Below are 14,421 nucleotides of genomic sequence, written 5' to 3'. Positions count from 1 at the left end.
TAGCTTTAGAACCTCTTTTGTTTGGGTAATACACGTGCACATGAACACATAGTTGAAGGGGAGTCTGTCCTCCAAGTCCTCCTTTTTTGAATACTCATCACCCATGTGGTTGGTCCGCTTAAATGCATTAGTTTGCAGCTTATGCAAATTGACCGCATCAAAACCTCTTGCACTGAACAAAGCTTGCTGTTTTCCACCTGAAAAAATACTGTGCCATTAAAGTGACTTGTGGAGCGTGGAGTACAATTCAGCAGTCAAGGGTTATGCTGGGAGAACGCTAAAGGAGTGAGTTTCTTAGAGCAGCAGTACGGCAAACCTGTTACTTGGAGTCCAAGCTGTGAGGCCTGCAGTTCTCAGTCCACACATGCACAGACACAGACACACACACAGACACAGGCACAGACACACACACACACACAGCAGGCCTGACGGGCTCCATCACTGTCCCTGGATCCTCTCTGCTGTTTAACATGCACGCTTAAACTTTCATCAAGCTGGTTAAATTTTCACCACTTCACCACGTCTCCTCGCCACTGCCACTTCAGCACTTTTCTTCCCAAAGTGCTGACAGCGAGCCTGGGTAGTTCTGCGAGACTCTCCCAGAACTCTCCCTCAGCTGCCCAGCTCCCCCCCGATCTACAGTACGGCGCAGAGCTCCGTCCTCAAGATCCGTCTATCTACAGAGAGGATCTCCTGTACAATCTCCCCTCTATGTCCCTATCTGCCGACAGGATCTCGCTTACAATCCCTCACCTCATCTCTCTATCTAACAACAGGATCTCTTTTTCATTGCTGACACAAGGTTCCTTGTTGGTTACCTTTTTAAAGTGCAAGTTTGAAATGCCTCTCCTTCAGTCCTCTTTCCCCCCAGTGTCCTCTCCCTATCTCTCAGCAATCTGTTCTTTCTGGCCGCCTCTTCCCTTCCCATTAAAGTGTTTGTTTTTGATTGGCCGTGCCAGATGACCTTTTAAGCGACAGGCGGGCAGACATTCTGATGCACAAGCGCACACACTGACCGATTGACAGACAATAATCATCTGCATGACCGACACCTCCTGACTCAAAGTGAGTGACTGACATTTCGGCTCTGACTGACGCCGCGCAATTAAACTAATTGGCGCTGACAGTAGCACTCTCAGTGGCTGAAACTCATAAAGACCATTTCTGACACATGTTGTACAGCTTAATACTATGTCTGACAGACAGACTGACACAGACAGACAGATGATAGGTTAACAGTCTGTGGAGTGGATTGCCAGGTAGAGGAGCACCTTGACTTGCTGACCTGCTAAATCTTCAATGACAGCCATACATGTACAGTTGTCCTCTGTATGTGTCCCTCCTCTCTCTCTCTCTCTCTCTCTCTCTCTCTTTCTCTCTCTCTCTGTCTCCCTCCCAACTCTCTCTCTCTCTCCCAACTCTCTCTCTCCCTCTCTTCACTTGCCTCTCTTTCTCTCTCACTCTCCTCTCTCTCTACCTCTGCTAACTCTCTCTCTCTCTCCCAACTCTCTCTCTACCCCTCCCTTTTTGTGCCCCTAGCTCTCCTTCTCTCCCCCTTTCTGTATCTGCGGGAGCAGGAGCGTGTCAGGGTTACAGCCAGCAGTCTGATTAAATATTAAGGTGTCCTCAGCAACAGCCCTATTCCTGTCCCTCTCTGGCCTGCTCACATTAACCCCACAGTCACTGACATCTCAAGTCAAAGCACATTATCAGGCAATGCAAAGCAGCTTATTCTCTGGAGTCAGCAAAAACCGGGGCCCAGCAAAACCAGCCCTTATACGAGAGGAAAAAAGACATTGACTTTGAGAAGGAGACGAGCGGAGACCAAGTTCTGGACAGGCTCGTGATCGAAGACGGGGTCGCTGCATGACAAGCATGTAGCTGAGCATGCAGAAGGGATGCCGCTGCCTCACAGTCTCTGACTCTCCCATCACTGTCTGCCATCACATAATAAATGTTACAGTTACAGTCAGGTGACAAATTCATTGAAAAGAATAATGAACCCTACTGGAGGAGGATAGATTTGCTGGTTTATTAAGCAAACAGATGGCAGGTAGGAAGTTGCTTCTTGTTAATGGCAGTTACCCATGTTAAAACACTAGTATGAACCATAGTGTGTACAGTTCCAGCAAGCCAGCAAGGATTTGGAGTCTAACTCTTATAGTCTCTAAACCTGTAGCCCCAGCTCAACACACAGCTTTTAGTGTGCCCTTGCATATTGCCTCTGTGTGTGCAGCACGCATGTGTGTGTGTGTGTGTGTGTGTGTGCGGCTGGAAAGTGGTTGAAACATTTATTTCATTTGAACTGGAGGCTGTGTTTTTGGCTTGTTGATTTATCTTGCTGGTCCAGAAATATCCCTGAGTGGGAGTTTCGCCATTAATTCAATACATTTATGTATCAAATTTCTTTGCTCTGAAATATGATGTATGCCTGTTGTTCATTCCAAAGGCACAACCCCACGAGAACACATTTCTTTTTCTTAATCAAAGATATATTGCTTATGCTCATTGCACAGTCATTGTATGCCACTAATATGTACAACTAACAAGGGATTACTGGGTAATTTGCTTCATACCTGTAGAGTATATGGTTTTATCTCAATTCTATCCCTGGCCAGCTTCTGACGCGGACTGAAGACCCACCTCTTCAGACTGCATCTTGATTCCACCTGAATCTCCAGCCCCTAATAGCTGCTACTTACATTAATTGCTGCTTATTTTATGTGTAGTATTGCAATGTGTTGTGGATACTGTGATCTAGTGTCTGCGATGTATGGTAGTGTGAGTACTTGGCTTCCCTTTGTTTCTAAGCTGTCTAGTTTCAGGTTAGCACAAATTAACTTGTGGTAGAGCTCAAACAGTGTCTGGGAGTGTGGTTAGTCTGGTCTGACACCGTTGCTCATTTAACTTGAATGGATATGCTTCTGTTCTCTTGTGCTGTAAGTTTCTCTGGATAAGACCATCTGCTAAATGAAAATGATGTAATGTAATGTAATATATTAATGCGTTCATTTATGTATTTATAAGTATATCGCACATATGGAGTTAAGAGTAATGTGGAATTCTTTGGCACATTTTCAGTGAGCTTTTTATCTGTAGATGTGACCTGAAAGAGGCAAGTTCAGCCCTTCTGTATGTGGTGACTCTGCCTACAGGCTAGGCACTCCTCCCCCTCCATTTCAGCAGCACTGTCAGTGAACCCGTTGGTTCTGTACATACAGGTATACAGCGTATGAAATATTCATCACTCTGTACCGAGCTCAGATTTGGGCCTGGAGGGATGTGGGCCACAGCTGGGAGAGAGGGGCCAAATCATCACATCTGAGGCAGAGATCTCGAGGGGCGCAGACGTTCGTTTTGACTTCCTGCTGGCACTCAAAATCACTGGCATCAAAACTTTGTACGGGCCGTGTTATGGTAATGACAGACACTTTCTTCACGAAGGCTAAATCGTGATTTTTAAAAAAATTTATTTAAAGACTGGTGTGAGTCTCTGTTGGACACAGGCCTGTGCTGTGTAGGTGAGCTGTATTAGGTCTACTGAAGGACTGAATTCATTTAAAGACAGCGCATGGTCAGCCAGAGTGTAAACCAGGCCTGCTGAGAGAGCAAGGCCGGGGCACAGGACTCATCGCACATCATACATGTCGCTGTGCTGCAGCTACTTCTTCCTCCTGGCAGACCAGCAGACTTCCTATAACACCAGTGGGCTTCAGAGAGCCATCGCAATCACTATGACTTACGCTGCTGCCAGACAGTACCCTAGTCCTACCGGCTTGGCTGTGAATGGGGGGAGGGGTGGCGAGGCGGATTGGGGGCCGTTCCCTGACAGTGTGTGCAGAAGTGTGGGTGAGACCAGAGATGAGCCGCTCCAGTGATGAGATTGGATCTGCAACTGAGGAAGGCCATACAGGATGAAACAACCATTTGAACAATGTGTGGGTATGTTATTTTTTCTTCGGTTTTATCACTTTTTGTGTAAATGTAAATGTATGTGTGTATGATTTCCTTTTTCTCTACCTGTGCTGAACCCCCATGGAATTCCTCTGCCAACATCCCACTTCATGCCCTCTCCAACGATGCATGCTCTGCAAAATCCTGCCAGTGTTTCTCCATGCTTCATATCAATATGCAGAAAAACTGCCACAACTCAAGTATCAGTGTCATCAACAACTATGAAACATGAGCTGGGGAAAGTCGACTGAAATACAACAAAATATGATTTTGCTTCACTTCAGACATTCCTGTCAATAAAGGGTGTCTCTAATTCTGTCAACGCACAAACAACACGACGATACAACAAACATTTTGCCAGTAAGAAGGACTGCTTGGTGACTTCACAGGAGGATGTGGCTGTCAATGTCACACCGAAGAAAAAAAAAAATCAATAAAATTGTGCTCTCCAAATTCCCCCCCTTGAGGCATCTTCTTTTTTTGAAGCCTTCTTTCCTCTCCTCATTAAAGACGCAGTAATCAGGAAGTGGGCTGGAATGATGATGATGATGATGATGATACTTTATTGTCTGAAATTTTTCTTGCATCACAGCAGCTCCATTTGCAACATCACAGAGAAAGCAAGAATTAGGACAATGAAACAAAGGTACATACATTTAACATAACCATCGCAGAGGACAACATTCAATGTACATTTGATCTGGGATTATGCTCCATATTTAATTTTGGGATTGACTAATGCGTGATTAATGGAAAGCTGGATCTTAGACCGCTCAGGGAACATTTCATTTCTGAGAAAAATTGGCTACCTTCGTTCAGATTTACTGCAGGGACCAAAACGCAAAATATTCTTATCAAAAAAGCCGCCCTCCCATTCTCAGAAATTGTTGGTCCACCTAGTAGAGTAGCATCTGTTAGTTTATATAATAGGAGTTCTTCTGATTGCTGTTAGTAGTTATGTCTGCATGGCCCTGCTGTCCCATCTCTGTGGTGTAGAGTAAGCCCTGGCAGTGTTAGGGCTGAGAGCCTGTGCATCTGAGCTGGCCTGCCCACAAACTCAGCTCAGAGAGAGAGAGAAAGAGAGGGAGAGGGAAGCAGCAAAAGCAGAGAAAGAGTGGGAGTGAACATGTAGAAGAGTATGAGAGAGACAGCAGAGGATGAGTGAGAGAGAGAGAGAGAGAGCGAGAGAGAGAGAGAGAGTGAGTGAGAGAGAGAGAGAGAGAGCGAGTGAGAGAGAGAAAGAGAGAGAGAGAGAGAGAGAGAGAGAGCGAGTGAGAGAGAGAGAGAGACAGTGAGAGAGACAGTAGAGGATGAGTGTGAGAGAGAGAGAGCGAGTGAGAGAGAGAGAGAGAGTGAGAGAGAGAGAGCGAGCGTGAGAGAGAGAGAGAGACAGAGAGAGAGAGAGAGAGAGAGAGAGAGAGAGAGAGAGAGAGAGAGAAATCAAAGCAGATTGATTTTTGCAACTGCAGTGTAGACTGACCCAGGGCCTATGTCACCCCTGCTATCACCACCATTAACACACACACACACACACACACACACACACACACACACAAACCTCACTTCCTGTCACTGCCTCCCACCATATGCTCACACACAATTTCCAACAGGTTTTATTTAATTAACTTGCTAGATATTAAATATGCTAGATTTATCTTCAGCTCAACCCACATGGCAATAAGTAGTACTTTTCTCCCTATGATAACGAATGACATCACAAGTTAAATGCAAAATGCACGTCTAAAACACACACACACACACACACACACACACACACACACACACATAAAAGTCATGCACTAAAAACAGTAAGCTTTATGAATGTGCCTCATATTCAAATTACTCTGTAACAATTATATGCTCCCAGCTCCCAACTGTATGCTAAACTAATAATGAGCTATTACATTCATGCCATGTCAGGGACTTGAAGAAATGAATTATTAGTTGGATGTACTGAGCTTTTCATTCTGAAGAAACAATTTTTGAAGCTACATAACATTCTCTTAGAGAAATGTTTTAATTGGATTATTTCTTGAGTATGCCTTATATGTACACTGAAAAAAACTGCATTGACATGATATTCAAGAGCAGAATGGCATCAAATAAACGCATATAACATAATCTTATTAGTATAACTTTTTCACATACATACCATTGGTTTTTAGTGCGTGATGGTATCCATTATACAGATAATTACAAAGGCCTCATGCTTTATTTCTGAATTAACTTCGGAGAAAAATGTCTTCTCCAAATGTACATTTTTCCACAGCGTTTGTCTGGCAGAGGCAGAACTGTGTGAGTCAGATTTGACTGCGTTCTCAGCCTGGATCAGACTGCAGGCATGGATATTCATGGGAAGCGATTCTTTCACCATGTTTTGTTTATGTATCATGCCTTTTCAATATTTTCAGTGTTAATTAGATGTGTGGTCATGGATGACAGCATTGGCTTTCACTCTGTGAAGCAGCGCTATTGAGTGATTCATTATGGTTTTGTAAATGTTTATTTATCATTCGTCGATGGCTTCTGTTTCACGGCCACGTGACCCGGGGGCCGGGACGCCGCCACGCCACCGCCGCCAAGTCAAACGGCATCCTCACGGGTGCCCGACTCTGCAGACCAGCGTGGCAAGCCCTCACAGCGAGGTCCAAACAGAACGCTAACGACTTCTAAGCCCCCTCCCTGTGTGGCTCATGCCCCCACCCCCTTTCCAGCCGTGCTCGGTCACTGACCTGAGTACAGTCTGGGTGAGCAACGTCAAATAGCCCCCCTGCTGCCCCCACCCCCTGCACTCCTCCATGTAACCCCACCCAGCCTGCCCCCGCGAGGCCCATTGATTATATCGGCCAGCGCAGTCAGTGCGTGTCTGCATGTGTCTAAGGTCGTCTGGGCCAGGGTTTCCGGCCTCAGCCAGTTTAATGCGGAGCCCAGCCCTCGACCAGATATAATCCCGTACGGATCACTGGCCAATAAGCCAGACCCTGACCCCAGGGGGACCCTCAGACACGACCCACAAACAGGGACCGCCTCTATCACAGGAGAGGGTGGAACGGCCGGCTGGCTGTCAATGCGGCATCACAGAAAACACAGAGCAGAATCAGGACATGCTCCCTCTTCCGCTCCCTCTCTTATCCTCTTCTCCCTCTCTCTTTCTTTCCCTCTCTCTCTCACTCAGATTCATACAGTGTTACATTTATATTTATTTAGCTAGATAACAAACTATATATTAGATATATACTGTTAATTTGTTGTTGTTATACTGTTGATTTCCTTGTCTCTCTCTCCTCTATGTTATTGCGTTTACATGCATTAAAGGTATTAGTCTGAACTTTGCCGGTTTAAACTCCGCAAGTTTGCATGCGGTCTTTGTAATTGATCACTTCCCTCCATTGTAACTCCCTCCTTTCTCCTACTGCTCCACAACCAGCAAAACGTGAGGCTCTGACGCGATGTGAACTAAAAACCCACTGGCGCTTCAGATGAGCTCTTCGCTCCTGTTATATAACTGATAACTGCATGTGGATGTGTGAATTGCCGGGCCGTTGCAAAAGCTGTGATTGCAGGGCCGGCGTACTCTGCCAGCGAGTGCGTGTTACGGGTGTCCGTGTTTAATAAGGGGGTGTGGCTGCGCGGGCGTGGCTAGGCTGGGGGGGAAGGGGAGGGGCTTTTCGTGAACCTTCGCGTCGACTTTCGCACCTCATCATGTTCTGCCGCAGCCCCTCGCTGTGTCTCTCGACTCTCGCTGCGCTGGTGTGGGTGTGCAGCTGCTGCCGGTGCCGCACCGCAACAGAAACAGCGAAGCTGGATCTCTGCCTCTCGGTGAGATCACACACGAACACGTCCGCGCTCATTACACTGCAGCGGTAACTCTGCGCGCGCCCTCACCCAGGGCGACCTGAAGTGCTCTCGCTCAAGTCCTCCATTCCCGCTAAAAACAACGGCGGGTTTCTTTGCGGCTGAAGTCGACTACTTCACCAACTTCCTTGGTACATATTTTACAGTTACTATGTATATATCACAATTACATCATTTACGTTCGCTGTACATTGATATGCATTTACAGCTGCTTTAAAAAAATATAACTAATATGTATAGTAATTCTAACCAATTCTGTTCTAAATGTAAACTGTTACTTAATAAGATACCAATAAATGTTTAAGTCATTGTGTGTTAAAGTTATAAAAATGACTAATTATTTACTGCAGATCCAGTACAGCCATGCACATGCACTGCTGTGGCACGGGGCTGCACAGAGGAAGACCACAGTATGACCTCGGTATGACCGCAGTGTGACCGCAGTGTGACTGCAGCCATGCAGCCTCAGTGCCACACACCCGATCTGTCCAAAAATAAACGTGCAATATAATCACCATAATAATAAAACATTGGGGACGTTTTCCCTTTCTTTCGGCAAAGTAACAATGTATGTTTTTTTTTTAGTTTAACCCGACACATTGGCGGTTGTAACCATTTATTTCCGTTTATTTGGCACAAACTCCTATACCAGTCTTTGTACCCTTTGTACTTTGTGAACTTCAATACTGGAGCAACACAAGTTACTGCTCTGTGCCTTTGGCTCTGATCGCAGTATTATACTGCTTGTCCTCTTTTTGGGTTTTTATTCTACAGTGAATCTTTCAACTAATGTGCAGCTTCACTGTGAACTACTACCTTCTGCAAATGTTCTGAAAAGCAGAAACATTTAATGTGTACGGGCACCTACATCGATTGTTTCTTATAATGAGTCGATCTAGCGACATGTTGCAAGACAGTTCAGCAAACGATTCATCATTGTGAAAAATGAGTTATTTTAATGAGCATCAGTAGGCTGGTCATAACAAGCCTCTTGTTTAAACACTTGCTCTTCAAAAGGTAGTCATGGTAACAACACTTTGCAGAAACATAAAGGAGTACTGTAGGTAACAGCTATGGCCCTGTTTTTTTTTATCAATCATATCTCACTCCTGGACTGAACTGAAGTGTTCTTCCGCTTTACTTTAAAGGGAACTGCTCAAACACATGGGGTCATCTGTTACCCAGACTACAACAGCTTTCAAACACATTTAGCTTTATTCTGTATTAGACCCATTTAATGAGTGACTGAATCAATTAATCAGCTGATAAACAAAACAGAATTTGACAGACAGACAGATAATAGAGAGATTGACAGAGGGACAAAAAGTCATAGGGATAGACAAGTTGTGATCCAATAGCATTGTGCAATCTTTTATCTTATTTTGTAAATATAAACCATATCAGGTTCAAAGCGAAAGTCACTTGTGCAAAAATGGTATTGGAACAGTTACAACATGGCATCAATAACGGAATTACTAACAGGCACACAGTAAAGCAAATTTATTCTTCACTTCAGAAAAAAAATCACCAAAGCTTTGATCTTAGATCAGGCAAAATTGTTCCATTTTGATCAACAGAGGTTCCATAAAAAGTGTCCTGTGATGCCCTGAAATCAATAATGTATACGCTGAAACTTTGGCGTAGTCAGGCCCAGCTGCCAGCCCTCCCCACCCCGAGTTGAGGGAGGGTTCACCTGCAGCTCCTTTCACTTTGCAACAAAGTCAGATGGGTGAGGAGGGAGCCTTGACCTATATAGGAGTGCTTGAAATATTTATAGAAGTGAATGTCCTAATTGGCAAGCCATTGGGGGAGCTGTAGCCCAGTCCTGTCATCCTGCTCACAAGCAGTTCGCACTTTAATACGGCGACCATGATGATGTCGCCTCTCCTTCATGCCTGTCAGGCGCCAGCGTCCAATCAGCATCCACTACCATGGTACCCGTGACTGTTGCTATGATCATGAGCACCATTACTGCCGCATGCTGAGCATATCCGACCTCAGAATGTATGTTAATGACTGTATAATGTCATGCCCACCCTGGGTATTTTACATGTAGGTCCCAATTGTATGGACATGTAACATGTGACATGCCATAGGGTTCATTTTACTGTGTGAAAACATCTTACCTCTCTATATATTATTAGATTACATTATTGGAATTTAGCAGATGCGCTTATCCAAAGTGACTAACACCAGTAACAGTTTTTTAAACAATGTTATCCATTTATACAGCTGGATATTTACGGAGGCAATTCTGGGTTAAGTACCTTGCCCAAGGGTGCAGGAGCAGTTCCGAACAGGGAACTGAATCAGCAACCTTTCGGTTACAAGTCCTGCTCCTTAACCACTACGCTACACAGCCGGCCATAATGCCCTTGTCTAATCCTTCTGATCATGTTTTTTATATTATCAGAGCTTATGAAGTTTTTTGTCTAAATTTTTCCAAAAAGAATACAAAATATATGTTTTGTATGCAAGGAACATGCTGGAGATTAATGTGTTACACTCTACAATATCAATAGAAAAAGTTCAACTGCGGAGTTTACCTGGGAGAACTGCAGAGTTTACCTGGGACTAATCAATACAGCACACATAAGAAACTCTGACAGATGTTTCCACAGTAAATTAAAAACAAAAACAGTATCATGCAACTGTAACATCCACTGTAAACACGATCATGTGAAAATGCTGCACAGAGAAATTCATTTCTGTAGACGCAAGTCTTTCTTTCATCTGTGCTGTAAAGATCACCAAAGTTTTCCTGCATCCATAGGTGAACGAAAAGGGCCACAGATGAATGGGATAAAAGTGTGACAATCCGCTTCGGTGTTGGAGATACCCCCCCCGCCCCCCCGCCCAAAAAATAAATAAATGAACAAATAAATAAAACACAACCACTCCCACAAAGTCCCACTCCTGTGAAGAGGACTTACGTAGGAAGTACTCTGAGGTGTCTGCCTCGTAATCCGTGTCTTCGGGAAAGTGATCTATCTGTTTGCACAGCCCTTTAAAGTTGCCTGTGAGAGACAAGAATAACACAAGGTTAGGAACCTGACATAGCAGATAGCTTTATGTATAATTATACACACACAGGTAAGTATGTGACATTTACCTATTTATACAGGTGGACAATTACTGAAGAAATACAGTTTCAGTTCCTTCATCATGAACTCAACAGCACTGTCCCACCTGGGATCCGAACATATAAACCTTATGGTCACGAGTAAAGCTCTGTAACTACGACTCCCTAATGCCTTCCAGACAAGTCACCATTCCAAAATCAATATTTCAGTAATCAGAGATGGGACTAATCCTCCCAGCTTCATAGTGTTTGGGAATGTCTGTCTATGCAGTTTAAAACAAAGATTCACTCAAGACATACCCAGCAGCACTGAAGAACCCTACAGGCAAGAAAACCTGGAGAGACTCCAGCCAATGCATGATGGGAGTCTTATGACCTCATCCTTTACTCATTCATTTGCCCGATACTTTTATACAAAGCGGCACAGCCACACTGGCTCTTGTTTTTACCACTGATCACCACAGTCTGAGGATGATTCCCCTTAGTAATAGGAATTGAACTCATGATAGTTCTGTCCATGAAATTCTCTCCATGTTATGCAAGCCAGACACGCATTGCTCAATTCAGAAAACGGCTCTCGAGCATCTGATCTCTGCATCCACTGACACAGCCATCCCCTGTCTCTCCTGCAATCCAACAAAACAGGTGTTTGAAAGCCTCCGCCATACCCTTTCAGCTGTTGTTGGCCATGGAGCAGAGCACGGAGGGCCGGGGTTAACTTGGGGAATGTCTGCACGTGTGGAAAGCGTTGGAGGAGTGTGATTGACTGGTGATAATCCTCTCCGGACAAAGGAGGGAAAAACTGCTGACCACGTGCGTCCGTTACCCCCCCCCCCCCCCCGAACCTTCCTCAGTTCTGGAGCACAATCAAACGACTCCCATTGATTTTATTAGCCAGCTCTGAGGCTGATAGAGAGAGACGGGGGGATCTGGGGGAGGTGGAGAGAGGGAGGTTTGAGCAGGAAGAGTGGGAGGCAGATAGCAAGTGAGTGAAAAAAAATTGAGGACAGAAAATTTGAAGGGCAGGAGGTGAGAGATGGAGGGGAAAAGGGGGGGGGGATATTATTTGAGGAAGGTATGGGAGGCGTTATGCATGAGAGAGGGAGTGAGAAGTGAGGAGGGGGGCACTGCGTTTTCATTAAGAAGCTGTGGGCTGAGGGAGTGTATGCCTTTCTGTCTGATTAAGCACCACTGATAATTACTCTCCCTCCCTTCCTAACCACAGAAATTAAACAGGCCCTCATTAATTGGTGATTTGGGGGTGAAAGACCAGTGGCTGACCTTCAAACACACACGCACACACACACACACACACACACACACACACACACACACGTGTGTGTGTGCATAAACAGCCATGACGGCAAACATCAGCCCAAACACAAAATGTTATTCCTGATATTCAGACATGAGCACAGGGGACTCTCTGATTTAAAAGGACAATGATGCTTTACTGTGTGAGTGTCTCCCTTTCATTTTTTATGGACATGCTGTTCCTTTTACACACTCCACACACATATGAACGTGCACTGGAAAATCCGCTCACACATACAGACCCTCATGTATGCATTCATGTCAGTCCTCCTAAAACACATGTCCACCCACACTGCTGCTACATAAGCATAAATCCGTAATCTAACATGCGCACTCTCTCGCTCTCTCTCTCTCTTTTTCTCACATGCTTTCACGTGTGCATGTACCCTTGGGAACTGAATCATTTCCGACTGAGTTTGCAGAAACATACACACACACACACACACACACACACACACTTACACACCCACACACGAGCGTTGCTCAGACCTACCGCCTGGCACTTTGGCGATGAGCTCTCAGAGCTCCTGACAGCTCAGTCTCTCTCACACACGCACACACACACACACAAACACACACGCACCTACGCACACACGCACACACACACACACACGCACACACACGCACACACACACACACACAAACACACACGCACCTACGCACACACGCACAGGCACACACACACACACACAAACACACACGCACGCATGTGCACATGCGCGCACGCACACACACACTCACGCACGCACCTACGCACACACGCACAGGCACACACACACACACACACACACACACACACAGCACAACTCCCCTTGCTTCAACTTGAAACCAGACATCTGTAAAGCGTACAGCCGCTACAAGGCTTCTGAAACAGCCTGGGAGGAGGTTGCAGAAAGCAGCAGCCAGAGATGAGATGACATCCAGCACACCCCATCCCATCCCGTCCCCAGCAAGCGGTCACTCTGGCACATCCATGGAGCTGCCTGGGACTGGGGGACGGAAGACACCGGCGCAGAGGCATCTGTCACCTTTCATCACCATTATCCACACTCTGAGGATAATGGGATAAAATAAATGACTTGATAACAGCGTGCTAACATCCCTCTAATAATCCACTGTAACATAACTGTAACGAAAGTGGAACAGCATTCCTACCTCACTCTAAAACCGCTCTAACATCACTGCAGCTTTATTCTATGATCGCTGGGAAGTTACTTGTACATCGTGACAAATTTACTCCATAACCACTGTAAAATTACTCCTACATCACTTCAGCTTAACTCAATCATCACTATAAAGTTCCTCCTACATCACTCCAGCATCATGTAGGCTAAGTAAGGTGACCTGCAAGAAATAGTTGTTGCAGTATGAAGATTTATCTGAATTCCTTACCAGGGTGTGCATCCCAAAGTCTAAGCTTAGTCTAAGCTCTTACTGTAGTAGCCTACAGAGGCACAGGTAGAGCCTTGTTTAGTAAAAAAAAATTTTTGGTGAGGATATGGCTAAAAGCACCATGGCACAGACATAATTAATCTAATTATATACTGGTCATATTTGATATTTCATATTCATACGACACTATTATAATACTGTTTCCTACTTTTTTTTTCAAATTGCTCATGCTGCACTGGGGCAAACAATTTATTGAAACTTACTGCAATTAACAGAGGAAAATAAAATTCTCAACATGAGCAAGAAAACTGCCTAATCAACATGAAAAAGTTGTGTTCATTATCTGTACATTAGGAAACATCCCATGAAAACTCCCCTGTACATGTGCTGGTGTAAATCAATATCCTAATATGCCTTATGGCTCTGTTCTATTTTTTTTTCTGTTTCATATTCAATCTTTGAAAGCCATTCAATTTTTTAATCATAAATAATTTTCACGGAAATCTGGCCAGCAGTTTCCGAAATCCCACTGATGCAGGCCTTGACAACATCAGCCATAATATTGTATATTTTTACAGTATTATTTTAAAGGGTCAAGACTATAAATTTGCATTTAATTTGAAATATGCATCTAATTAGAGCTTGAAATTCAATAAAATATTTGAAAATAAATCCCAGGGGAAAAGTTCAGTCGAGTGCACTGAGTTAAATGCCCATTCTCGGCTTAATTATAAATGCTGGCCAACCAAGCTCTTTACATGAGTGCTGTTTTCTCACAGAGCCTCCTTGTGTGCCTTTAAAGATCAGACCCATGTGCTAAACGT

General features: G+C 44.6%; 1 protein-coding gene across 1 annotated transcript in view; it reads right to left on the bottom strand.

Annotated features, from left to right (window-relative positions):
• LOC118779461 (voltage-dependent calcium channel gamma-2 subunit-like) overlaps positions 1-14,421 on the bottom strand; it is a 62,219-nt gene that overhangs the window by 2,702 nt on the left and 45,096 nt on the right. The window contains exon 3 of the mRNA XM_036531587.1: positions 10,743-10,826. Within this exon, the coding sequence (XP_036387480.1) occupies positions 10,743-10,826 (84 nt within the window). The remainder of the gene's footprint in view (positions 1-10,742; positions 10,827-14,421) is intronic.

This window comes from Megalops cyprinoides, chromosome 1, assembly GCF_013368585.1.
Source record: "Megalops cyprinoides isolate fMegCyp1 chromosome 1, fMegCyp1.pri, whole genome shotgun sequence".
Lineage (NCBI taxonomy): Eukaryota > Metazoa > Chordata > Actinopteri > Elopiformes > Megalopidae > Megalops > Megalops cyprinoides.
Note: the sequence above shows the minus strand (reverse complement) of the source record. Positions and strands in the feature narration are given on the sequence as shown.